At 46.9% G+C, this 27,510-nt stretch overlaps 1 protein-coding gene across 1 annotated transcript; it reads right to left on the bottom strand.

Moving 5' to 3' along the window:
• Positions 1-16,785: 16,785 nt before the first annotated feature.
• On the bottom strand, positions 16,786-24,091 carry RHOU (ras homolog family member U). Its single transcript, XM_068185085.1, has 3 exons — positions 23,653-24,091; positions 22,798-22,856; positions 16,786-19,768 (listed from the first exon to the last, which is right to left on the bottom strand). The coding sequence occupies exons 1-3, from the start codon at positions 23,975-23,977 to the stop codon at positions 19,313-19,315; spliced, it is 840 nt and encodes a 279-aa protein (XP_068041186.1). The 5' UTR covers positions 23,978-24,091; the 3' UTR covers positions 16,786-19,312.
• Between the last annotated feature and the right edge of the window lie 3,419 nt (positions 24,092-27,510).

The raw sequence follows: 27,510 nt of genomic DNA, 5'->3' as shown, positions 1-27,510 counted from the left end.
CTTTAGGAAGAGAATGTCAGTCTCCTGTAGAATAAATCCTTAATATTTTTGGCTTTCATTTAGGTCTAAGTAGAGAAGAAGCCAAAAGGAATATCTGATTTCATTGCTTTCATCATATACCACTACATATAATTTATTTTTTCTCAGAAACCAGGGATATATTTTCTCTAAATATTTACCTACTTTCTTTCTAAAAACATGTCTGCATGTCCCCATGCTGATTTGTGCAGTAGAAAAACCAGCCTCACTTTTGATTTAATTCATTTAACACACCCAGACTTTAATAGTAGGCTAATGAAACCAAGGTCTAATAGTGTGAGGTCAGGATAGCCTGCATCATCTACTGGGAATATATTCCAGCCACTGCTCTGCACCGAGACAGTCATGCTAGTGCCACACCACACTGCACCATGGGCCTTGCAGCAAAACTGGGGACAAGCAGGCTTGGAAGCAGGCATGGAATTTTGACAACAGGAAATCCTTCAGCCTTATGGCTCATTAATGTCTTCCTGAAATGGAACCACATCTGGCAGGTCTGTCTCTCTTGCCTCCATGTTCACACACCAGTCAACTCAGACAAGCAGAGGCTGTGCTGTCTCCATCCCTGGGGTTTTCAAGCCCTAGCTGGATCGAGCGCTGAGCAACCTGGCCTGACCTCAAAGCTGGCCTGGCTTTGAGCAGGGCTTGGTCTAAAGAGTCGACAGGTGACCCTTCCAACTTCAATTATTCTGTGATCCTGGCCCAGAGATGCCCTTCTTAACTTCTTGAAGGGCTCTATTGAGCTCTGTACCAGCAACAACTACTAGGCTTTGTACTCCGGGCATTTTCTACCTTAGTATCAGAAACTAAAAGGGTAACTATGTCAGAGACATTTTTTCCTCCCCTCACTTTCCCAGGCAGGGAGTACTGATCTCTCCACCCTAGAATGGAAACTGAGGCACACTCAGGTGTCATAAGATGGCTTTCATTGAGGAAGTAAAAAAGTCAAAGTCAATGGATCATTGCAAGACTTAGGATGATTCTGTCTAGTCTGATCAGTCCTGTGGGTGGCCCTTGCCCTATCTTACTTGAAATTGATCAGGGATCCTTGTTCAAAAGGACACTTTCAGACTGTGACCACAAATCCCGGTGCACACCCTACTTGTCTTCATAATCGCTGATCACCTCACCTAGGCAAGCAAAGTTATAAAATATTTCTTTCAATTTTCTGACCCTTTTCTGTTCCTCAAGTAGTATCTATCTTGCTGTGCATGATGTTGTACAGGTTGTCTGAGAGCCTCAGTCTTTCAATATATGTGGCACCACCTGCCAGTGAAGTAAAGGATGAGGGCTTGGAAGCTATAGCCCTCTTTCCAGTGTTGCTATTGCCTGGCTTTGTGTGGGCTCACTGACAACAGTCCTTCTCTCTGCTTCCCTCTGTAAAAGGTGGAAACAAGTAGCAACCCCACAGTGACATGAGGATGTGAACATCTCATGCCCTTAGCTGGAAAGTGCAAGAGAAAAGCAAAGCACTCTTTATTATAATGGCCCCATCTCCTTATCTCCTCTGAGAGGACAAATCCAGGACTGCTAAACTTCCTGCCTTTTCTGCATCCTCTGCAGCTCTCTGGTTATGTTCTGTTGGACTTTTTCTACTCCACCTGGCTCCTTTCTGTAGCAGTCACACTTGCACACCTACTCCAAAAGCAACCACTCCAAGCCAGGTGCTGCACCTTGCTAACCTGTACTTTTTTTCACTAGGCCCTCTTTCAGAAACTTTGGCAAATACTTGGCATTTAACTGCCTAAGTGTTCTGGTCTTTCTGCCTTTGGGCACCCAGAGGGGTGTTGGGCGCTGGAACAGGCTCTCCAGGGAAGTGGTCACAGCACCAAGCTTGACAGAGTTCAAGAAGCATTTGGACAGTGATCTCTGGCACATGGTGTGACTCCTGGGGATTGTTCTATGCAGGGCTGGAAACTGGACTTGATTCTCCTGTGGGTCTTTTTCAATTCAGCCTATTCTGTGAGTCTGTGTGAAATAGCCAGTGAAGCTCCAGAGCAGATGCCCCACAGACAGGCTGGGGCTGTGCTACAGCCAACACCCTCTGAAGTGCTTGTGCTTCCAGCACTGCTCTTCGAGCTCAGCTACCAACACTTCATTTCTGAAGGGAAGATGGAGCAAAGACTTCCACGACCATGTAGTTAACATAGAAGAAGCATTTCAGGAGCAGTAGGAGCCATGTTTTCAGTTGTTTCCTGGGGATCTAAGAACCTGTTCATTTAGCTCTCTGTTAAATGGGGCTTGAGTTCTCTTGGGAAATTTGCCTGCGGTCTCTTCCCAGACTTTGCAGCAGAATTGTCTGGAATGTCTTTACATGACTGACATCTACACGTGAGCCAGACACCCTGGGTTCAGTTAAAAGAGATAAACAGGCATTTACAGGAAACAATTCATCTTCTTCTGTGGTAGATACCTAAAATAGCCCACAGCAATCACAACATGATTGCTTCCCTCCACAAACTATAAATTTATTCTGGAAAAGCAGCCCAGCCCCTGACTTGTGTTGGAGGATTTTGGTGCTTTTTGAGCTCTTCCTCCTTACTTTAGACATTTACACAGGCAGGCAAGTATATACATATAGGTAGGTGCAGGAGCCTGTAGGAGACAAATGCCCTTCCAGCATGTCTGCTGAACACCAGGGAAAGGATTCGCTGTCCTTTTACCAATGCAATGAGGGTCACTACTTTTGGAGTACTGGATTAATTTTCCTCCATTGCACCCCCTCGTTTATATACTAAATGTTGATATAATTGGTCCATGCTGGAATAGCTGAAATGCAGGAATGAGGCCCACAGTGCTACACAACAAGTGATTAATAAAATAATAATTTCTTTTATTAAAAAGAAAATTTGACTTTATTATAAGGAAAAAAAAATTCATCTGAATTTCATGGCATCATGCAACTGCCAGAGCAATGTGTAGGGGTATCATTCCTGTTCTGCAGATAGCCACCCCAACCAGGAAAAGCGTGCAAGATGTCACGTTAGAACTGTTACATCATCAGGAAAAAATCTCAATGGCTGATCATTGCCTGAGGGAAATGTCAGTCTTCCCAGCTTCTGTGCTAGGAGAAGCTCGTACAGGAATTAACTCTTTCCTAGGTGATGAGCACCACTAGATTTTGCCGGTATTAGTTCCATCTTGTTTGCCTAAAATGAATAGTTGTTTTCTTACTTTCCATTTTTGTCTTTCATTCAAGTCGTAAACAGTGTGACTTTGCAGTGACAGCTGTCTATCATATCTCCTGTGTGACTGAGGACATATTTTCTTCCACCTCACTATCATATTTCTGCTGGACACTGTTTGTTTACAATACCACCATTCCCATGGAAGATGACAAATGTTGTTTGCTGAACACAACCCAGGCAGCCTCCCTGTTGTCTGGAGAGCAGCTCATTGTCCAGCATGAAGAAATACTCCCTGCACATCAACAAAATGACACATCTTGTCATACTCAAGGCAGCAGGAAATACCTAAGTCTTTCCCTGAAATACATTCTGGGGAATGCAATGATAAAATAGGTTTTTACCAACTCAGAGATCATACACTTTGCCTTGGTACTGCTGATGTTAAGGGGCCAGTGCTGTGGGAATCAATTCCCTCTGCAGCCCCATGCCTGGGGAGGGCAGACCCTTCCCAGCACCAAATTCTCCCCTTGTCCAGATGAGATGGAAGTGATAATGCCTTTCCCCAAGTTTCTACAGACTCTAGACAATGTCCAGTTCCATAAAAATACCATTCCTATGTCAAGAAAACAATGGATATTTCCTTTTCCTCCTTGGTGTTTTGTCATAGGGATGCTCTTCTCAGTCCTCAGCAGGTGGCATGCAGGCTGCTCTTCACACAGGATTGCTGTGCTTTGTGCCTGGACACTGGAGTCCAAACAGTCCCTGCTATTCATACAGGCTCTATCCTGTTAAATGTCCACCCTCATGCCCCAGGCCAGGTTCACACTGAGCAGGAGGAGACATCCTGTATGACAGAAGTGCCTTTAATCTCCTCTCTCCCACCTGCATTTGTCCTTGATTGTTTTGCATCCATCTTGCTCTCTCGGTGAGGTGGGACACAAATTTCTAAGTACTATCCTTCATTTTACTACTTTTTTACCTGATGCAGTACTTTGCTGCTACATCTCTTGGTCTTTCCAGACTCTCCAAGTTATTTCATGGGCAATATAGTCTACCTCCCCATTTACATACACTACTGAGTTTCTTTTTAAGTTATATTAGACTGTGGTCTATATCCAGAAACCCATCGGTTCCCAGTTTAACACTGGCATGTTTTTGCTCTTGTTTACACTGAAAGGCCTAGAAAATATGTGCTTGCTTCCTCTAGAGGTCTTACTCTCTTTTGTCCTCTTAATCACATCCCTTCCTCTACAAAAGTTCTTGAAGAAACCTCCCCTATAATCTTGATTTTCCCTTTTTGTGCATTCACATACTAATTCTCTTCTCAGCACTCTCATGCCTGCCTCCTCTCAAGTCCTCAGCTGCTATCTCCTTCCAAGCTGTGCCATGCTGCAGTCACTGAGCAGAGTCTGGAGGGGCTGATTTCTCTTCCATGATCATGGGCCAGAGCACACCTTTCCTTTTCCCTTTCCCTTTCCCTTTCCCTTTCCCTTTCCCTTTCCCTTTCCCTTTCCCTTTCCCTTTCCCTTTCCCTTTCCCTTTCCCTTTCCTTTTTCCTTTCCTTTTTCCTTCCCTTCTCTGAAATGCAATCATCTTATTCTCTTTGATGCTGTGCGTGCTCCAAACAAGTGGCTTACTTTCCTCCAGAGGCACCAAAGCCCTGCCCCAGCACAAAGTACATACTGTGCTGCCCCTGAATGTCTCAATTCAAGAAGCTTTGAGCTCTCATTGTTTGCAGTTCACAGAGTTCACCTGCATTTTATTCTGCTCATCTATTAAAGAAAACAAAGTGGAGATGAGGGAGAAGGAGTAGGGCTGTAAAAGCAGCAGTTGGTCAGAGAGCCCTCATGTTCCTGGTACCAATTGTGGGCCAATCAATCAGTCTCAAACAGCTCACTGGAGGATAACTGCCCAACTTACCCAAATTTATTTTCTTTAATAACAGAATCCTCCTGTGACCCTGTGGTTATTGCTGACACAAAGCGAGGCCTGCTTGAGCCTGATATCTGCTCCCTTGCTCCCTGCTGTGTGCAGAGCAATGGAGCCATGGTCCCCTTGTTTTCTGCCGACAGCAGCTTTAAATCACTGACAGCCTCTTCTGTCCCTGAGGCCTGGGAGAGATTTTCCTACAGGTCACTCACTTGTGACTCGTGCGTGCCCACCCGTGTGTGCTCAGGCTGGGTGAAATAAAGATCAAAATGCCTGGAGATGTCTGCTTGATGTTTGGATGCTTGGCTCTGCAAGGACTGTGAACGCTGTGCAGGTGATGGAGGGAATGGATGGTCACACAGACACTTATCTGCAAAGAAAAAATTGCTGTAAAATCTCTGAGCTCATGGTCTGGCCAAGTGGCATTGCTAGCCATGAAACTGGTGTGCCCCAAGCAGGCAGACACTGAGATTACACAAAGGGAAATGGAAACTTTGGGATTACAGGCCAGGTTTGCATTGTGGGCAGAGTCTCAGGGCATGATATCCTATATAAATGCATTTATTGGAGCCTGTGATCCTTCTTCTGGGAGTGTTCAAAATCCTCGTGAGAAACATGGAAGAATTTTTTTTGAATTCTGAGAGAGGAATCCTGCTCAGCCCTCCAGGTTCAACTACAGGGCAGGTTTTTAGAAGGTAAATGAAAGGTCTTTAAAGGGTAAATGAAGGTTTCTTAGAGCTGACATAAAACCCACATTGTCCTTTGTGTTTAAAACTAAAAACTTATCAAATGAAACCAGCCTTTTTCAAAGAAAAGCTGTATTTTTTCTAAAACTCAAGGACTAGTTACAAGAGGAAATTTCTTCACTGTGCTTGTACTGGAGAGCAGAATCTTGGAAAGGAAAACCCACTCCAAAACTGTTGGAATGGCCCCACAAGGCAAAGTTTCAATCCAAACCCAAACCCTTGCATGGTCCAAGAGAGGACGTGCATTCCCTGGGAGGGAAGGACATGGTGAACCCTTGCCCTGCCAAGGTTAGGCAGGACCAGGAGTGAGGAGGCAGAGAGGAAAAGCTGGAGTATAGGGAAGGAAGGTCCCTGGGGGTGCTGGGTAAGCCTGTAGTGAGCGAGCACCTGTGGTCTACAGGTATTTCAGGTATTTCCAGGTGAGGCAATGCCCTCCTTTTCTCCTGGCCTGTGTGGGCAGGGTGTGTGCAGCACACCCTGGGGATTCCTGGACCACTTAATGCTGCAGGGACTGGGTGTAGCTGGGGCAGCACCTGGAGCAGGGAGCGTAGAACTGGTAGGTGTCCTCTGTGCAGCTGTAACCCCGGGATCCAGGCAATTTTGGGCTTGGCACATGCTGCTGATAGCCTCTCCTGAACAGGATGGAGCAGGATGGGGGTGTTTTTGCAGGACAAGCAGGGCTGCAGGCATCTCACTCACCCAGAGGGACTGCTGCTGCTCACCCAGCACTCCCTGAGCAGAGACCCACGGGTCTGTCCATGGGGTTGTCCTATCAGTCTGTCACATATGGAACAATTAATGGACTTCAAGCTAAAAGCTGGCACAGGCTGTGGACAAGTGTGGTTTTTTTCCCAGCCATTATCATGTTTGTGCTTGGATGCGAGCCAAAATGCATAAACCTTCTTGAGGACATGAATTGTCCTCTGGTTGCCCATCCCTCATTATGGGAGGGGGGGGGGGTGCAGTGTTTGGCTTTTCATAGGTTTGCTTAGTCCCCTAATCTTACACAAAAATTATCTGGCATGAATTTTGCAAGTCAGAATGGCAAAAGCATAATTCATTCCCTGTGTGAAGTGAAAAATAGCCAATTTCCCACAGCGCCAGCTTGAATATCAACAAATCATGGAAATAATATGCAAAAGAAGCAGATAAAATTTGCACACACACACCAGATACACAGATTTTTTTATGGGGCAGCAGTGCTTTATACAGATAAAAATGTCAATACACACCTGAAGAGCTCTTCATTCCTGGTATGTATTCAGCTGAAAGAGTGGAAGAGCTTTTAAAGACAGCCTCCTTTTCTGATCAATATAAGGAATTAGTTGAAAATGTATGCTCATGTCATTGTTTTTCCTAGACACTATAATTTTGCGGGCAGGTCCCTCACAGATATCTCAGCATAAAGTGGTAATGAGTTTTCTCTAACCCGGGATGGGGATTCAAAAGTAAAACACTTCTGAAGCCCAAGCCCACCCCTTTCACTGCCTAAGGCTTTCTCTTCCTATAGCAGACTCTGTGTTTATGTGCTGTTTTCCTTCCCACTTCATGTTTGCTCCCACCTTGCTGATCAAGAGCTGAGCCCTTGGACCATTACAAAGTTATTTGCAAAATCTGCACACAACTATAACAGAGTTGGAGAATGAAATCCTAGCAGAGGTTTTCATTCCTCTTTGATGCCTCAAAACACATAGTGGCCACCACAGTCTGCCTGGCCTGGAGACTTGCTAGATAATGGGAATATCTTGAAGCCTGTTAAAACAGTCCCTAAGGGTTAATCTTGACCCTCTGACCACTGGTTGGTCTGCTTGGCTGATAACTTGATTTGAAGAGGATCCAAAGGAAAATTTGAGCTGCTGGCACGCCGGGGAAGCCACGCTGCATAGCTTCTCATGAGGTGTTGAAAAACACCTCTTAAGTCTCCATCCGTTGCTTTGCTACAGGTGAATTGCAAAGCAAAGAAGAAAAGCAAGTTATGCTCAGATAGCGTCAAATACAACTTATTAGCTGGGCCCTGGTGAATATCTGGAACAGATGTTGCAGATATGTGCATCACCTCTCCATAACCTTCTTGACACTTCCTGTTACATTCTGGGACAGTGAGGAAATTAAATATTACCACCGATGTCACAAAAGTTAGCATGTGCAAACAGTAAACTGAAATGTCTTTTTTTCCCCCCTCCACTGTACTTAGAATAATGAGTGTATATTGCAGGTGTAGGTATATGCTGGCAAATGTGAATTCTTGGGTGCAGCCACCCCACTATGTATTAGAGTGACAGTTTTAATGTTCACAATGTCATTTTCTGTGTCATTGCAGACCAACAATTTCAAATGAAAATATCTAAAAAAGAGGCTGTGTACTCACTAACCATTTTTCTTTCCTTTACCTGTATATAGCCTTATTAGTGGGAATAACAGCAGGAGAAATCCATCTTCTTCTTTCACCCATTTCTACTTTACACTTCAGTCACTCCAGAGCTTCCTCACGATCACAGGGACTACTTCACATCTCTCCTTGCTGAACAATTCTTAGCAAAAGACCATGATAGCTCCTTGTGTATGTAAAACATAGCAGAAATATTAAACCAAAGATCAAAGGCAGTTCTGTTCCTCAGATATTTTCCCTGACCCTTTAAACTGGCTGGGTGCAGAATGAATAATAAGGACCAGACTCTGCCATCAATTACACTAAGTTAAATCCAGAGTAGGCTGTTGTAAATCAAGTTATTTTAGAATTACACAATGTGTAACCGGGAGCAGATCTGGGACCTGAGTCGGCAGGCCCCAAAGCACCAAACTGCAAAGGGAAAATCCCATCTCTCTCCCTCTTCATTTCACCTAAACTCTCCTTCTCTTCACATAAGCAGCCCCATCTGCCTGCTTAGAAAAGCAGACAAAGCTAAAGCCTTTCTAAGCTATCCAGAAAGAGCTTAGAAATCCCACCTCTAAGCACAGCCAAATGGATCACAGAAAAATCAGGTTTTTATTTGTGTCAAAATGCAGCCCAAAAGGACTGAACAACATCTAATTTTTATTAACAGCTATAAAAAGGTGGAGGCATGAATTGCCTGGCTGCAAAGCTTGCTGGAGGAGAAGTAAAACCAAAAGACTTTAAGTGTTGAGTAAAAAGTGTCTGGAAGCATATTTATTCAATGAATTCTGTCTCTTCTTTTTCTCTTCACATTACATGATGCTTCTCCCCCTCACACAAGAATAATGCTTTAATCCTGCTAAATATTTGCAAATTGGCACCACATAGGATCAAGACAATAGAGAGGGAAAAGCAAAGCGATGCAGGTCATGATATACGTCTTATTACAGAGATAGCATTTCACAAGATTAAAGAGGATTTTCTAGGCAATGGAGACAAATCCAGCACCAGCTTTATTGAGCAAACCTCGCAGAGGCTTCACCCGTTAACACGTGGTAGTGCAAACAAAGGAGATTATCTCCTTTTCCAAATGAGCACCATTCCATTTATCACACATTTTCCCACTCAAGTGTTCATTTTGAGGGGTGACTGTTTCAGCTATGGAGACCTGTGGGAGGCAATGGAACAGTCTTTGAAACAGAAGTTCCAGCCTAGTTGCAGCATCCAGAGAAATTATCAGTCTGGAATATTGCTTTTGGGAATGAAACCACCATCCAGAATAGGAAAAGAGAAATGGGGGGGAAAAGAGCAATGCCAAGCCTTTCCATTATGGGGATTTTTTGGACAATATGTCCCAAGTATCTCCACTCTGGTCAACCTAGGGAGACAAAGATGTTTGTAAACACCAGAATGTGCTATATTTTTGTCACCTGTATTCCTAATCATCAGAAACAGAAGTGTCTGGGTGAGAAATACAGAGTGTTAGGGGAAAATTAACAGGAACCTGTGCAGCAACTGCTGTCCTACAGTGGAAACACACCTCTGACGCCAATAGGTTGGACTACAGAGCAAATGGGGCTAGTATTAAGCCAGGACATTAGGATCTAACACTTTCTAGCCTCAAACACATTTTTATCCTGTTCATTACAAAAATGACAATGTCAGGACTGTGAAGAGCCCCAGCAGTCCCAGGGCACTGCTTGGTTGCAGCCCAGATCCTGCCCAGTGCCACTTCCATTTCTTCCACCACTCTCTCCTCTGTGGTGTTCTGCATCCAAAGCATAGGTCAACATTTCAAGCCTCATGAATGTAAAGACCCCTGCTGTACAGAAAAGTGACACAAAGGACCCATAAGAAAGCTGCTGGGTGGATTCACTTTGAACTGTAGCAGATCAATGAGGATCTGGGGCTGCTTCCTGGTCAGCCATTCCTGGCTCACTTCACAAAACTTTACTGGCAAATGCGGCCTCCAGTCAGAACCACCTGGTTTCAATTAGGATGGATTTGTGGCACTTTAAAGGGGTTTAGTGACTGCTATAACTGACCCTTCAGATGAAGAACTCCAAAAATCTGGCCTGGATCCCTAACAATAACGGTGCTTATCAAGGCATCCTTCCATCATCAGGCTCACCAACTGCCTCCTGTCTGTTATTTCTCATCACTATTTTGATGGTTTTGCTCCCAAAAGCATTGAATGTAACAGTTGCTTCTCTAGATTCACAGAGGTAAAATGCCTGATCACAATGCCTAGGCTGCTGTCTGTGCCCTGACACTAAGCTCCTAATGCAAAAAGGGGAAGACCTCTTTAAAAATCAGGTTAGAATCCAACTTGCTTCTTTTGCATTTTCCTGCTAAAGGCAGCAGCTATAATAATATAATTCTCCATTGTTTCCTGGCCTAGAGCAACAGTATATCAAGTGTCCCCATTGCCTGAAGTCAAGCAACGGCAGTTGTGTATTGCTGAAAATCTGAGATCACAAGCTCCCAGAAAATTAGGAATATTTTGAAATTACTAGGCCAAATCTGCTCTCTGGCTTCCCAACACAAATGTCGTATTTGCACAAGTGCCAAATTGATGATGGGAACATTTTCAATGTAATTTTTACAAAATGTAATGAGCATCCATTTTAACTGGGCAAATGACACATCCTGCACAAAATATTTGTCCAATGAGTCAAAATAAGTTTAAGTTTTAATTTGAAGAAGGACATGAAGACCTCTTTCTTAAAGAACTTCAGCAGGAGAACATTATTTTGCACTGCTGCTCTGCCTCCCACCTCAGGCACCACAAAAAAATTGTGGCCTCTTAGAGGCAAAATGCAACTGGAGATTAATGCAAGCAGACTTGAACTAATGATAAAGGGACTTGATTTCCACAGGGTAAGTGATCAGTGAAACTATTGAACAATCCCTGGTGAGCTACCCATCAAAGTGGCAAAGACTTTTGTCATACCTGAAAATCTTGGCCAAGGGTACTGGAGCCTCATAGTACTGCGGTGCAGTAGGAAGTTTTCACTATCTGTGTCCTCCTGATGGAGGGGATGATGCAGAAAGCAGTCATTTGACTTTCATATTTGTCAAGATCATAGATCCATTAAAATTCTGGATCAGAAGCACCCCTGGGCAGTTTTTCCTTGCTGGTAGCACTCTCACAACAGACTATTTCCCATATGTTAACGCAGAGGTTAGATACTACAATAAAGAGTAACATAATGGACCACATGGACAATATGGTCTGTTGGGAAAGTGCCAGTCTGTCTTCGCTGAAGGGAAATGCTTCTGAAAAGCTGCTGCTGTTCTATGGGGTTAGAGGTATTTTGGGGGATAAGGGAGGTCTCAGGGACAGGATGGCTTCATTTCCAGAAAATTTTGGATAAGGTTCAACACCAAAACTTGTTGAAACACCACCAGTAAAATATTGGGCAGTACCAGGAAGAGTGCTGAAGAACAAAACATGGGATTATAGACTTTGCCTGCAGCTCTGCTCTCTGCCCTTCAGGATTTGGATGGTGGGGCTAGGGTAGACCCAAAGAGACAGCAGACAAAATGATTGAGAGGATGGAGAAACTCTTCTGTGAGGGGACATTATATAAAAGCTGTGACTCTTCAGCTGAGGAGGAAAAAAGCAAACACAATGGTGGTTTACAAAACAGAGAAGGCAGTCTTTCGAGTCACTGTGACATTTTCCTGGTGATCTGGCCACTTGTTTACCTGTAAACTGCTCTTCACCACCTCCTACAATGCCAGAGCTAGAGATGATGTGATGGAATGAACTGGAGCTCTGTTTAAAACAAATAAAAGCAAATACATTTTTACATAATACTTCTCTACACCCAGAGGTGTGGGACCTCTGGGGCTGGCTGTCCCAGGCAACCACATGAGCAGCAACAGCCACATCTGTGAGGGAGAAGGCAAATCCATGAGTAACAGCTCCATGCAGATACTGAAAAGATGAGGAAGGGATGTACCCATGAATACCTCATTCAATTGCAGGCTTGAGTCAGATGCTAGAAAATTGATTGATTTAAACTTTGGAACCCTGAGGTTTGGCATCACTTTGCATTTTCTGCTTAAATCCCTGCATATCTTCTGAGGTGTCTGCAGCCCAGGTTTTGGGCTCCTTCTGGGTTACCCAGACTAGATAAACATACATGCTGTTAAAGCTGTTTCCAGGAACGCCTTCCTCTCCCTGCAATCTCTTATCTACCAGAGGAGATTGTCAGAGGGTACTTCAAAGCCCTTTGAAAATGGCCAGGGCTCTGCCTGTAGCCCAGCAGATACAGGCGCCCTCACCCCGAGAAGTCAATAGCTGCCCCTGCATTCGGAGCAGCCTTATCACCACCACAACAGCGAGCAGCAGGAGACTTAGGGACTTTACCCCTCACTATCACAACCCAATCTTCTTCAGTCTTTGCTCTGCAACATGCTGCCAGGCAAATCCCCAGATTCACCCAGGTGGGTTGTAGAAGATTATGTGAAAATGAGCAGAAAATAAAAGGAATTGTTTTTCTCAGCCCTGAGGAACAGGGAAGCCTGAAGCCTGCTGAGCTTGTAATTAAAATGTGAAAAGGCCATGACACAGCTCAAAAGATGGAAGAATGGGACACAGGCAGTAGAAAAATGCTGAGCACCAGGATTTGGGCAACATGATGTTTTGAATTAAAAATAAATAAGAAAACTGCCTAGGGAAATGCAGGGGAGGGGCAGCTGTGGAAAGAGAGGGTGATGGAGAGGGGCTATGGTCCAATCACTGCCCTCAGATAAATCTTGTTCAGTGTTCCTCTACTGTAAGACTGGGAAATGTAGTGAAGCAGACGAAAATGGTACAGATGTTTTATGGTGCTATTATCCCTGCTGAATCACAGAAGACCAAGTGCCTGCCAGGACAAATGGCAGGACACCATGCATGCAGTTCTCACTCCATCAGCAACTTGAAAAAGGAAACACCAAATATAAAAGTCAGTTTTGCACTTGGAACTTGTTTTCTGCTACTGTTAACAAGCATCTCAGTGGCTGGCATCACTGGAACAGGCTGCCCAGGGAAGTAGTGAAGTCACCATCCCCAGAGTGATGTAAAAGAATTGCAGATGTGGCACTTAGGGACATGGTTTAGTGGTGGATGTGGCAGTGCTGGGTTAATGGTTAGACTTGATCTTAAAGGTCTTTTCCAGTCTAAGTGATTCTATGACCAGGCACACAGGCCAGGTGGCCACAGAGAGCCCAGGGACACACACATGGTCAGGGATGTTCCATCATGATAGGAAAAGTAGCAGCTGTCTGGACAAGGACTATGCTTTATCCCATGTCATATTTATCCCATCTATATTAACCCAAATCTGCCACTGCTGCAAAAATTACCCTCCCAGAGAGAAGGGCTTTAGAAAATTGGAGTTAACTGAATGAGTTGTGGACCAGGGGTGAGAAACATCAGATAGGTATGTGGGAGATTCATCCCAGGGGAACACAGAGACCAGCAAAAGTCTGAGCAGCAGGAGAGGATCAATATTCCTCCCTCCCAGTGAAGCCAGGGGGAAAGTGCCACAGAGAGGAAATGTCGCTGTAAGTGTACCTGCAGTGCCAGAAGCTCAACAGGAATCCCTGCCTGAGTCTTTTTCAGGCTATGTAAAGTTTTACAGGTCTGTAACTCTGATGACCTGGGTGAAATGATTCCTCCTTTGCCTCCAAATAATATCAGGATCCAACCAAAATGCACAGACCTAGGGAACAAGGGATACCTGGGGATACTCTTCCACTAGAGTCTGAATCAGAGTCTAACACAGGTCTCCTTCAGCCAGGGGAGCTCCTCAGATTGGTACAGTCCCTTGTGGATCAGCAGGGCTGCTCCTCACGCTTCCTTCTCTAGACACATTTCCCTTGCTGAATAAAAAGCTGCTCCAAGCTGAGGTTTTATGCCTTTTTTCGTACACATCACTGATCTATTCATCCTGTTAAAACTGTGGAGAAATAAATCGGCAGTGCTGAAGAATACTCTGCCTCAGATGGTAGAATTCCTTGGATTACACAACTGCTTGCTCCCCAGGTTATACATAGAGGACTGCACTAACTGGGTAATGAACGAGCCTCGCCTCGACCATTATATCTTCCTGCTGGCTGCCGCAATGTGGGAAGCTAAGGCTTCAGAAGGTCTTAGTGGATCTTGGGGCCCTGTTGGCCTGAAACCCATCCTGCTTTTTCAAAAATACTAAATAGACTGGGACAGTCAGGCTGATTGATGCCAGAGGTCCACCTCATCCCACATCCTGTCTCTAGTCAGCACAGATGCTTAAAGAGAGAATGTAAAAACCAAGCAAATGCTGAGTGATTTCCCCCTATTGTGTACAGTGATTTTTCCTTCCAGCTTCCAGCTATCCACATCTTTGAGACTTCTCAAAGAAAATGCTCTATTTTAATACCTAACAGCCCTCCCTGGGGCTGTTCATTTCCTCATGCATTACTCTAATTGCGCTTTTAATCTGCTTATGACTAAAGTAGGTAAAAGTAGTGTCTATCACTCCCCATTGCCCCAGAGTCCCTGAGGTTCCCTGAGCCAGTTCTCCTGAGGTTTATAATGTCTCACTCTTTCCTGAGCAGTTGCTTTTCCTCTCCTCACCTTGCTGCATGCCAGGGCAACACTAAAGGCAGAAGTTGAGATGTCTTCTGTACAAACCCCTGAACACATCAATTACTAGAGCTCAGAAAGGTTGCTCAATTGTAGGGGCATTCACACGCTTCAGCAAGGTTCAGTGTTTAAGCATAATACATATGACAACATTAGGTCAGCTCCTGTTGTCATATGGTCATACAAAAACCATATTTCCTGCAGCAGTGCGCCCCTCCCTGTGGTCAGTAACTGGTGTCCAGAAAGAAAATCAAAAGCAAATTAAGAGTGTGGTGTGATAGTTTGTCCTTACAGACACCTTGTAAGGACAAACTGTCACATTTGTCAATGTCTCAGCTCTAGTCAACCTTCAATAATACCCTAGAAGTATCTCCAATCCACTAAACACAGAGGGGGAAATGGTAAAAGTGACTTTTTTTCTCCATTAACAAAAAAAAAAAAGTATTTTTCCTAGTAGCTTAATTTTGTATGAAAGAAAACAAAGTCCTCTCTTGGGAACTCCCATCCATCACAAACCATCAGCTATTTCAGCATTTCTGGGAAATCTTAAGTACAGTGGGCTTACTTCAGTATGCCTTTATCAGCCTCAGCTGCTGGCCCATCCAGTATCAAAAGCAGGGCAGCTGAGGGGAGCCTTTGATCACAGCAGCACACCCAGGCACAAAGTTACTGTGGGGTAAAGGATGACCTGAACTGCCTTGGACTTGTCTAGATGCCGGGATGCACAAGACAGCAGCCTGCTTCAGCAGAAAATCAATGCCCCACAGGTAGCAGAGGGATTTTTGTGCCAGGATTTAGCAACAGCAGGTTCTGGACTCTAAGCTAGCACAGCCCTTTTTCCTGCAAAGTCAGCATGCAAAGGTGGGGTGACTTGGTCTCCAGCCAGCACACCCTGACTTCCCTCCCTGCAGCACAGGAACCCCATGGAAGCAATTTTCTGAAGGCACCAGCAAGGGCATTGGTGACTCAACACCAGATATCACCAGAAAGGAGCCTGCTGGCAGGCTGGGCTCTTGGGCATGGCCACTGTGCGGCAAGCACGACCAGGTGAACCAGCCTCCCAGCAGTACCCAGCTTGGCACTTAACAAAGAGGAGAAGCCAAGGCTTCGTTCCACTGAGGAATCAACAATGAGAAAGAGAAACTGTGCATTGATCTCCTTCCTCTACTTCGTGCAGGTTGTGTGCATACCCATAGTTGAAAATGCCTTGGCCTTATAACCCAAAGGACAGGTGGCACGGGAGGGCAATCTGGTATGCCACCCCCAGCATGCCTGCTCCTCTCAGCTCCCAGAAAAACACGCACAATGGGGACAGTTTACAAACCTTGGTTGGTCCAGAGCACAGCTCCCTCTCTGGAGCAGTTTTGGAGCAGGACACTGGATCCATGGGAATGCCTGGAGCTCTAGATGCTGCTCCCCACTTGGCTAACACAATGGCCCTGAAGGGTGGAAGGCTTCTGTGCCACAGCCATCCAGCTTCTGGGCATGAACAACCTCAAACCTCACTTGCCTCAGCCCTGGCATGAAGGACAGGACCTAGAAAGGAGTGGCGAGACCTATGGTGTCAAAAGGGAGCAGGCTCTGCTTTTCCAAAAATCCTCTCTGGCTCCCCCAGGACACTAATGCAGCAGGCAAAACACTCCAGTTATGCTGTGCTCCCTGCCACTCACCCCACTTTCAGGGCCAGGCACAATGAGCTTGTCCATGCCTCACAGGGCCACAGCAAGATGCTGTGTTGGCAGGGAGACAGAAAGCTGGCCCTTGTACCCTTCCCACCCAGCCCAGCCCCCTGGAGCTGGGGCAGTGCAGGGAAAAGGCTGTATTTTCTGGGAAAAGGCCTTTTGCTGGGGCGCTGGGAGCACAGTCCCAGTATGTTGCTGGATATTAGCACAGTGCATGGCCAAGGGACTGCCCTCCAGCCCCCTCGAGCAGGCAGCAGAGGCAGACACATACACAGGTCAAAATTTATTTTCAAATACCTCATTTATATCATTCTCACATGAAATATTTCTTTTGGAATATAGCCTACACTTAGAAAACAGAAGACAGTTTTTTTATAAGGCACATCAGAATATAGACTACATAGAGGCATCTCCCCTTCATTTATGCTCATAAAATACTGGTAATTTAAAAAGAAAGATTTCTAAAACCTAGACCCTGTGTAGCCCCATGTAGAGCAGTACCCATAGAGTTATTAGACCTCAGTTTACACATAGCTAGTAAAGGGCTATAACAAGTTGTATATAAATCACATCTTCAGAAACAGTCACAGCTGGCTACATTCAAAAGTAATGCTACTCCAGATTATGAAACAGGCTGCTTATAACCTACTGCTTCCAGTTCAGTATGATACCAAGCAGTATGATCTTGCAGAGGAAATTTTGTTATTTTTGTAAATGGAAGCTGCTCAGATTCAAGCCTGTCTCCTCCTCAAACCCACATTTTTGAGCGATCAAGACTACTTTTTACAGAGAAGCAAAGCACCCAGGAGAAATCTAGCTTTGTTTTTCTCCAAGATGTTGGCGTGACTGCATATCTGAAATCCCATCAAAGCATTTGAGTAAGAAATACAAAGGCTCAGATGTTAACTTCAGGATCAGTAAATATTAAACCATTACTAACCAGATGCAACCAAGTCAAATGCATCCAGCTTCTGTGCTATGGAAACTGTTTTTCCAGGCTCTTCCAGTGCAGAAGCCAACATATTTTTATTGAATTAGACCCTAGGTAAAGATTTCCATCCCATTTTCAAGTTTTCAGTGATGGAACATTACCCATTTTGCACTCATTCTTCTGCAGAGAAGGAAAAAATACTGTTCTGTGGAGTCTATGCCAACAGCCCAGAATCCATTTACAGTGTCATTTTCCTTAATGGGCCAGGAGGTAAACTGTGGTCAGCTTTATCAACTCAAACAGCCTCCACAGTTCTTTGTATCAGACATTGATTCATTTCTGATGAGAAAAGGTTCTGGCCTTCTGTCACTACAGTTTAGTTTAAGAATAAGGAAAAGGTCACTTCAAGGCTAGGGCCAAAAGGAAAAAAAAAAAGAAGTATAATTTGATCTTGAACTATCTAGGGGAGGGAAAAAAAGTAATTGTGGCCATAAAAAGGCAGGCATACAGCACAAACTAAATGTCCTCTGCAGAAGAGTTTTAAATACTGATCCTTGCAGAGAGTCACATTATCATTCGGGTCTCTTGAACACACTAGAACTGCAATTAGGCTTAGAACTCAGTAGGAACCAGATTCAGTCAGAGAACAGGTCACACTCAGCTCTATGTTCATCCCTCAGCTACATTTCAGGCACATTTCAATTAATCTGTTGGACTGATCTGGAAAAAAAAAAGAAGTATTGGTTATATTTTGGGGATGGCCTCAGACAATTTCACAACTATGAGCTTGGACAAGATTCAACCACAAGTGACTGTTGCCTTTAGAAGGGAAACATTAACTTGGTTGGAAACAGCATCATGAAGAGGATGCAGCAGCCTCAGTTTCTAGAGTCCAGTTTGTTATAAATTCAATCTGTCTGATTTGTTATTTGTTTAGCAGCCTTAAAAGGTAAAATGGGCATCCTGAAATTCTTGGCTGTAGACTTAAAACCAGATGCGGTTTATACGGTGCTGCACAGGTATTTGTTACATCGCTTAAAAAAAAAATAAAACCCCAACACAAGAGTATTTACATTCCTTTGAGCTGAAATAGATGAACTGTTGTCATGTCTGCAAAAACACAGAGGAAATCGCCACTGCTCGAGGTAGCGAGTTAAAAGCTTGGCTCTTGGGCTTCCACTCGGCTTCCTGGGAAAGGCAGGGGGAGGACAAAAAGGACTTTCTGAAAGTCAGGAGGTAACAAATGAGATGTCAGCTCCATAAGGGATTAGGTTCCCTCACCACAAGCTGAAGGTATACCCATGACCTTTTTAACCACGGCATTTGCGTATATATTACACCTCTTGCATACCCTTTAAAAGTGATCCCTAAGAGCACTGGCTTGGGAAGACACAAAGAGAGCAGGAGTGGGGTTTTAAAGCTACAAATGTCAGTTAGGAGGCACAGTGTTATTTTTCCCTTTGATCGTCCACGTACAGAGCTCTACATTTCCACCGTTGCTTGTGCGTTCCTCCTGCAAAGCCCTGGCAATGAAGGCCTCTGTTGTGCTCTGCCCCATCAGATACACCTTACAACAGAAGAAGTTGAATCCTTTGGACAAATCCTTCTATGCTCACAGACACATGGTGCTTTTTTTCCTTAATGAGAAGTTCTGGTCACGAAACCGGGTGCCAGACCTGATACATAGCAATTATTTAACTAAGAATCCTTCTGCAATCCTCGAAAGGGCAACTGAGTTATCCAGTAGCAACATATACACATACATACAGATCTACACTATACACTCAAGACGACACAAATTGAGATTTCAGCTAATATAGCCTCTATTGATTTCCTCAGAGCAGCACTCAGGTCCATGCAACCCCTATACAAAACAGCAGTATTTTTTCCACCAGGATTTTGAGAGGTTTTTCATCTTGTCTGGAGTCCTACATTTGGATTTCTTTGGTTGCTGCTGGGTATCTGAGTACTGAATACCAGCCACGATGGCTGCATCAAAGACCTCCTTGAGGTTTTTCTGAGTCAAAGCGGAGCACTCGATGTAGGACGTGGCTTTTATTTCCTCAGCGCAGAGCTTTGCAGCCTCCTCCGAGACTGGCTTTTCTTTGCACTTGTCCAGCTCGATGAGGACTTTGACATCCTCCCGGAGGTCTGACTGTGTCCCAACCAGGATAATGGGTGCCTTGGGGCAGTGGCAGCGAATTTCGGGAACCCACTTCTCACTCACGTTCTGGAAGGACGAAGGGCTCACCACGCTGAAGCACAGCAAGAAGATGTCCGTGTTGGTGTAGCACAGAGGCCTGAGCTTGTCGAATTCATCCTGCACAGAACAAAACTGTGTTAGCACTCCACAGGAAGAGCAGCTCTAGCCTGCCCTGAGCCTTGGGGAAGCTGAGGACCACATGCCACTGCCATCTTAACATGCACCCCAAAATGAGCACCCAGACCACTCAGCAAGGTGTGACACAAGCAGAAGCCACCTGTGCCCAGCCTGAGGTCTTGTGGCTACCAGCCAGTGGGCACCCTGCCACCATTGGGCACACAGGACAAAGGTGGTAGCTTCCCCGCGTACATGAGATTTTCCAACTAATGCTGCAGGTTACTTCAAGTGCTTAAATATTTCCTCTGCTCTTTGCACACAGGCCCTCTGCCCTACTTCAGCAAAGAAGCAAAGCTGCGGGAAGCGGGTTACGGCACACAGAGCCACAAACTGAAGAGGGAGAGCACTTTCTCCAGACCCACCTCTTCCAGGGTGAGTCAGTGAGCAGCTCTGAGGAGAGCACCGTGTACCTCAAAGCTGTTCTGCTGACAGACCTGGGCAAGGGCAAAGCAGATACGCAGCAGCATGTGTACCTTTCTGGGTACCTTTCCTGGAGTCTGCTTTTAAACTGGTAGCTACTTAGCAACATCCTACAGGATATGGGAATAATTTCCCTGCCATTGTGCCCAGGGATTTAAATCTGATGGGAGCAATAATGACTTAAAATGTGCAGGCTTAACATGCCAATGGCATAGAGTAAGAGCTTTACCTTTCCCTCCCACCCATGCCACATCAAACAAACTGCACTCATGCCTCCCAGCAATACCCGTCTGGGTTTGGTTTTTTTTTTTTCCTTTTAGTGCAAACTCCAGCAAAGCAAGGCCCTTTTTCAGCTTCAGGTGCAGCCACAAGAAAGTCAAACACCTCATGGTAACAAAGGTGTGCTGATCCTCAGGGAAGAATGCAGCTAGAAGCAAGGGCTACTCCAGGCAGGCTGCTTTTATACTGACAGAAGGATAAAACCAGGGTAGCACTAGCAGCCTGAACTGGTAGGATTTGCCTCAGTGGCAGTGACATTTAATTAAAATGGACCATGTTCTCAAATGCTTGGAATTGAAAAGGCACAGAAACATAAAGCTAAATATATCTCTCAGTTTTCTGCTGAATTGCAAGCTGCATGTTAATTTTTGAGAAGTGAAATTTTGCTTTAAAGCCTCTGGAGGCCCAGGATATGCAGTTTAAAGCCCCCTGGAAGCCTCAGAAATCTTGTTCTGCTCAAATGAATTTTTTGCAGCAATATCTCTGAGAGAGACAGACATTTATAAAACACCAGTCAAAACAGTAAGATTCATTAGGTCTCTTGATTCTCAGATTGAGCCTCAGAAGAAACCAGGCTCTCACCACTCAGCTCAAGAAAAACCCCACATTCACTGAGAGATGCTGCTCTGAACAACAGGGCTGTTTGCAGAAAGGCACCCTGCCATGTAATTGCCTCTCCTTGCTACATTCGAAACCTCAAAAGGGCTCAATTCAATTGGCTTGGAAGCAAACCCTAGATCTGAAGAGTTTTTACTAAGATGAAACAGTTCCCTTTATATCCAATTACACTCCTGCCATTTCAATGGTAGGCACATGGCATGCAGGGATTCTACACCTCTTCGGGCTAGTGATGCTGAAACAGAATTTCCCTGCTGCCTGGAGTGCTTTTTTTAGCTCCAGATTTCAGCAGCCATCTCCCAGCAGCAGTTTTATCAAAGTATCCAGCCAGGAATCTTTTACTTAGGACAATTTTTGTCAGTTTAGATTACCCCTTCATTTTAAAGGCAGTAACTTTACTCATTCCAGCTGCACTTGGGCCACCAGAGCAAACACCTTAACCATTAAGGGCAGGGAAGGCAAGAGGTGACAGGACCTGTTCATCCCTCCTGCAGCTTGCAGCTGCATTTCCACAGGGACTGCATGTCTGCAGGCTGTCACCCAATGGCAATTTCACCTGCCATGCTCTGCATACGAACATGCACAGCCAAGACTGTTGCGGTACCATCCCAACTCTTCAGCAGCACACAAAATCATGGGACATTTCTGCTGTTTGACTTTATATCACTACCTGCAGATGGCTGTTTGTAGGATTTTAGCTCTGGTTTGTAGGGCACACTGCTGTCTACTACTGCATAGCCCTTAAAACCCCATTCCTAAGTAGGGCACCCAGTTACTACTCATCTAAATAGGTTTGTATGGTAAGACCACTGAGATTTTTCAGCGTGGTTTTGGTGAAGATGTAGACCTAGATCCACAAAGCTGCACAGGACCCTAACTACCACTGCCTTCAAATGCAGCGAGGTAGCAAAATATTTTTGGCTACTTTTGGTTATCCAGCCTCAACCCCTGGCAAGCAATGTTGCACACTGCTCAGGGTGGTACAAGCCTGGGTCTTCCAGAAAATCTGAGGCGATAAGACATGGGCTTTTTTAATGTATCAGGCAAAGTAGGAGATGAAAGGCATCAGCCAGCCTCATCTCTTCAGGTTGCAGATTACAGCAAACCTCAGCTTTGCAGAAGCAGCACTTTCTAAATGGGATGGAATGGCGAATATGAAGCCTCCATGGACAACACTCAATAGCACTGCTTTCTCCCTCCAGCTTCTGTCCCTTGAAAAACACAGTCTCTATCTCTGGACACCTACAGCTGTGGTTGCTTTGCATGTGTATATACCAAACACCCTAATTCTTAAACTTGCAGTTATTAAGCAAAAATAAAGACAGTGACAACCACTCGAAGAGAAAACCAGGTGGCCGTTGAATCCCCAATATGTTCAGCCTTTCTAGGCAGGCTAAACAGAGCTGCTGCTTGAGCCAGCAGAGCAGCAGCCTGTGCCCAGCCCCTATATGGAGAAACAGCACGTCCCCCACCCTTCAACAGACACGCAAAGCAGTGAGTCAAGCAGCAGTGAAAATGACAGCAGATAATAACATGATCAAACACTGGGAATACTTTCAAATCCATGAAGTCATTTGCAGGACTACTTTGCGCAACAGCAACGACTTCTCCCCTCCCGCTGTCACTTAAATCAAGTAAGTGGCTCCACTGACCTGACCAGCTGTGTCACAGAGCTGAAGTCTCACCGGCTTCCCATCGACAGACACAACAGCTTTCGGAGAGAAAGGAGGGAGGGGAGGAAAACTACGGTGAATTCAACTTTACATGTTTTCCGTTAAAGAAAAAAAAATTAAAGGGAAGATTTACCATCCCTCAGCTCTAACAGCCTTTTCTTACATTATTTTAGATTTAACAACTTAGCAGAGCTGGAAGGGAGTCGGTCGCTAACACAAGGGCGCACACAAGCAAGCCCTTCAGGGCTTTCCGATTCGTTTTACTACAAGAATGAGTTAGACAGGGACGGCACAAGTCCTGCGCAGGCAGCGCGGAGAGCGAGCCCGGCAGTCCGGGATATTCTTCTGCTAGAGGGGTTTAGCTTTATTTCCTCGTACACGTTCAGCACGCCCGGGACAAGAGAAGCCCCCGCTGAAGCGTACAGAAACCCCTGGACTTCTCGCTTTGTAAGAGCGAGACAAGGCGAGTATTCAAACCGGCCCTTTAGGAGCTTCCCATGCCCCCGACAGCTCTGAGCTCTCCACCGGAGGGTTCCCAATTAAAGCCCGGCTCTGGCCGTGCGGCCGGGCATGACACCCGCTGCCAGCCTGGCTCCGTTACACCGGAGACCGGCCGGTGCTGCTTGCTACGATGGCAGCCTGACAAGCTCGGTGCTGCTTCGTAGAGTCCCGCTCCCCATAAATACATAATGAAATCACCGAACCTGGACATCTCGCCGCCTCCGCGCAGCGCAGCCACAACCCCGGGAACGGCACCGGCGGGACGCGTCGCTCCCCAGGACGGCAAAACCCCCTCCCGCCGCCCCGGTGCCCGCGGCCGCCCCGGTCACTTACCGGAGAAGTTGTCGAAGGCGGTGGGGATGTACTCGGTGGGGTACCCGTTCGTGGTGTAGCTCACCACCAGGCTGGTCTTCCCCACCGCGCCGTCGCCCACCAGAACGCACTTGATGCTGCGCCGCGGCTCGGACCCCACTCCGGCTCCGGCTCCGGCCACGGCCCCGGACCCCGCCGCCCGGCAGCGGCCGCCCAGCGCCGCTCCCAGCGCCGCCGCCGCCCGCCCGCTGCGCACCCTGCGCGGGGGCACCGGCGGCACCTCGCAGCCGCCCGGCGGCACCGGCTTGCTGATGTATCCCGCCTCGCCCTCCTGCTGCGGCGGCATCCGCGCGGCCACGCAGAGCCCCGCGGCCCGGGGGGCGGCGCGCTGCCCGGGGCCGCCGACTGGGGGGCGGCGGGGCGCGGCGGCGGGCGAGCGGTGCGGGGCCCCGGCGGGCCGGCAGGAGCGGCGCGACCGCCGCGAAGCCAGCCCCGGCGGCGCTGGCGGTTCCCGGGCGCGGGCGGTGGCGGCGGCTCCCGGCGCGGCGGCGGCTCCCGGCGGCTCTGCTACCGCCGCGCCCCGCGCGCCAGAGTCCCGGCCGCCGGCCCCGCGCCGCCGCGTGACATCGCCGGCGCGGGGAGGAGCCGGCGCCGCGCGGCTCCGCGCGCCGCGGCCGCCAGGCGGCGCCGCGGCGCCCCGCGCGCGCTCACCGACGGCCGCGGGCGGGCGGGCGGAGGGGGGCGGGTCCCGCCGCGCGGGCGCGTCTCTCATTGGTCCGCTCGCCCCGCCGCGCGGCGCCATTGGCTGGGATCGACGGAGGGGGCGGTGCCGTCCGGCCCGCCGTGAGGGCCCGTCCGGCTGAGCCGGGCAGCGCTCGGCTCGCGGCGGGGAGCGCGTCGCGCTTAGCAGGGCAGGAGAGCCCCCAGGTTTCCACGGGTGCTCTCGGCGTGTTTGCCGTGGAAGCCGCTGAGTGAGCTCCCGCCTGCACCCTTGGGGAGGGGTAAGCTGGGCCGTGTGCCGTAGAAAAAGGGGCACCTCATCTTTAGCACCTTTGAAATAAGCTGGCCATGGAAGGTTTTGCAATAAAACGCTGAACATGAAAGGCTGATGAATAGCCTGGCTCTGTTCTCAATTGGTAACATTATTAACGCATTTCCTACGGGAACCTTAGAAGCACCATACAAATATGAACCACACCACCTGGAGGTGCCTCATTTGACAGGCAGCAAGTGCATATATCTGAACTTACCCAAATCAGTGTTGGTAAGTGTATGGCAGAGCTGTGATTTCAGTTCACCCTTTTCAGCATCACTGAGTTGCCAGTGAGTCCTGAAGTGCTGCTTCCCCATTTCCCTCAGTGAAGTGGAAACCCACGTGAGGCAGCACGTGCTGTAGCTGCCCATCATACCCCATCTGTATTTCCCCTGGTCACTGGAGCTGACATCTTCCTGATCCTTTAAACCCTGTAGCGGTGCGGTCTAACCACCAAAGGCCCTGCAAAGGCTCACGTCTCATGGAAAAAAGCACCCTGTACAGCTGATCTTTTCCTAAGTGCCCTGGCCTCTCCCATGGGAAGAGTCACTGTGGCTTTCCATGAGGCCATGGCTGTTTTGCACATAGACATTTTGGACATTCTGAAGCGGGGCCAAAGCCAAGGTCCTCTCTGGCTGAAAGCAGCTGCAAACACCCCAGGTTGAATACACTCCACGTGCAATTGAAGGTGTGGGAAAAAAACATCTCCCTGGAGCCCATGCCAGCTCAGCAGCTCCCACTCCCTGCAGGGAGCACAGCCAGGCAGGGATGGAGCACAGCAACCAGCAGAGCATAGAAGCTCCGTGTGACCCTGAGGGGCCATTGACCCTCCTGTGGGACATCACCGTCCTGCAGAATTACCTTCCCTTAAATGAACAAAGATGGTGCTGTCACACATAGCATTAACCCCAGAGAGAGCCATCACAGGGCACCCAGCTACAACCAAACCCGGCTTCCCACTGGGTGCCTTCATACATTTATCCCTCTGTGATGAAGCCTGTGAGAGATCACCCAGACAGCTGAGTCTGCCAAGGTAGAAGGACTGGAGCAGGAGCCTGCCTGCACTCAGGCTTATACTAAAATAACTGAAATGGCTTAATTCATACCTTTGGTTATTTTGGTACAAGTCCTTGTGGGGAAGCCAAAGTTAGAACAAAAGCATTCTATTTTAATTTAGTGTAATTATAGCCTGTATACCTAGAAAAGCGGAATTGCTTTAGCAATACTACTGCAGCTAATTCCCTAGAGTATGGATGCAGTTGTGCCAGGATAATGCTAATTTGGCTTATTCTTGAGGCAAAAGGGAAAAACATTATGTGTGCATTGCAGGCTCGCTTTGCAAACAGCTGCAGTTGTTTGAAAGGTTACCGCCATTGCAGCTTCTTGCCACACTTGTTCTTGGGTTTGCTGCCTCCATAACCGAGCCATACAGCAAGCATGCTCCACGGCCACCTGGCTGCAAAATCACAGCGTTTTATTCAGCATTAGGTGCCTTCAGCCCAGCAGGTATTCCACTGAAAGGCCTGAGATTACTGTGTGGCTGCTGTGCTGTAATGGTGAGGGAGCTCAGAGCTACCTGGGTGTGGTAACATCTTGAGTGGCGATGCTATTGCAACAGTATAAGCTCAGTATTAGAGTGATGCAGGTGACAAATCACATCCCCGATCAAAGTCAGGAACCAACCCCAGTAACAAAAATTGCCATAGGTTCTCCTTTTCCTTAAAGTGAGACAAAAGGAAAATTGATTTATTGCACAGAGGCTTGTGTCCCTTCTTCTGAATTGTAAACATGTTGCTTTTCAATGAAACTCTGAAGGTAGTCCGGATCTGCTTAAAACAAGGAGTATCTTCAGTCATTTCTGGTGAACTGCATGGAGTATGGAGACTGGATACTGTTATTCCCGGTGCATTTCCTCCCTACTGCTCTGTGCAGGGGGCAGAGCCACATTTGCAGCCCAGTGTCACATTTTATTCTGCATGGTTCCCAGTGTATGCCCAGCTTCCTCTTCTTGTCTCTGCACAAGGGAAGGCATTGCTGGTGAGAGGCATGCACATTGGGAAGAGGTACAGCTTTTCAGGGTCTAATTCCTTCAGAGTTTATTCTTCAGGCTCTGAGCAGCACCCAAGAAAGTTGTCTCCTGGACACATGAGCTCTGATAGAAAGGCCTGCTATGCCTGACGAGCAGAGCTGTCAAGAGGAGTATCCATCTCCAAGCCAAGATTTGTGTTACCCTTCTGCCAGAGCCCAGCAGCTGGTAGTTTTCCATCTCCTGAAATCTAGAGGAACTTTCCACCTCAGGGAACAAGAAATTGGAGAAAAGTCAATAGACCGGACTAGCTTCATACCACATTTATGCAAGGAAAGAAATAAAAGGAGTACTATAATTATATTTTAACTACCTTTTACTCTAAGCAGCGTCCCATAAATCAGGTACCTTGTTAGTACTGTGGAATGGCATATGATGCTGGATGTCAGCATCCAGGAAGTATGCTGACAGTAAATACAATAAAGACTGTAAGCTGGTTGGCTTTGGCCATCTTGGGCAGTCTGTCCTGACATGATGAAATCATGACAGCAGACTAATTTCTGTCCATTTTGTCCAGTTTTGGCAAAGAGAAGGCGAGCAGATGTACTGCAGTCTGTGACACCACACCGGGATGTGGCCCAACCAAGGGCACAAGGATGTGCAAGCCACATCACCCCTTACCAGCAATGGCAAATGGCAAATTCATGTCCTGGATCAATGCCATGACGAGAACTCACTAACAGAAAAGACGCACAACCACAAGGAAAACTCCTGTAGGTGGCAGATGAGAGGGCGGGCAATATGCACTGGGTGACAACCC

Source organism: Anomalospiza imberbis, chromosome 3 (assembly GCF_031753505.1).
Source record: "Anomalospiza imberbis isolate Cuckoo-Finch-1a 21T00152 chromosome 3, ASM3175350v1, whole genome shotgun sequence".
NCBI lineage: Eukaryota > Metazoa > Chordata > Aves > Passeriformes > Viduidae > Anomalospiza > Anomalospiza imberbis.
The sequence above is the reverse complement of the archived record's forward strand: the minus strand, read 5'-3'. Positions and strand labels throughout refer to the sequence as shown.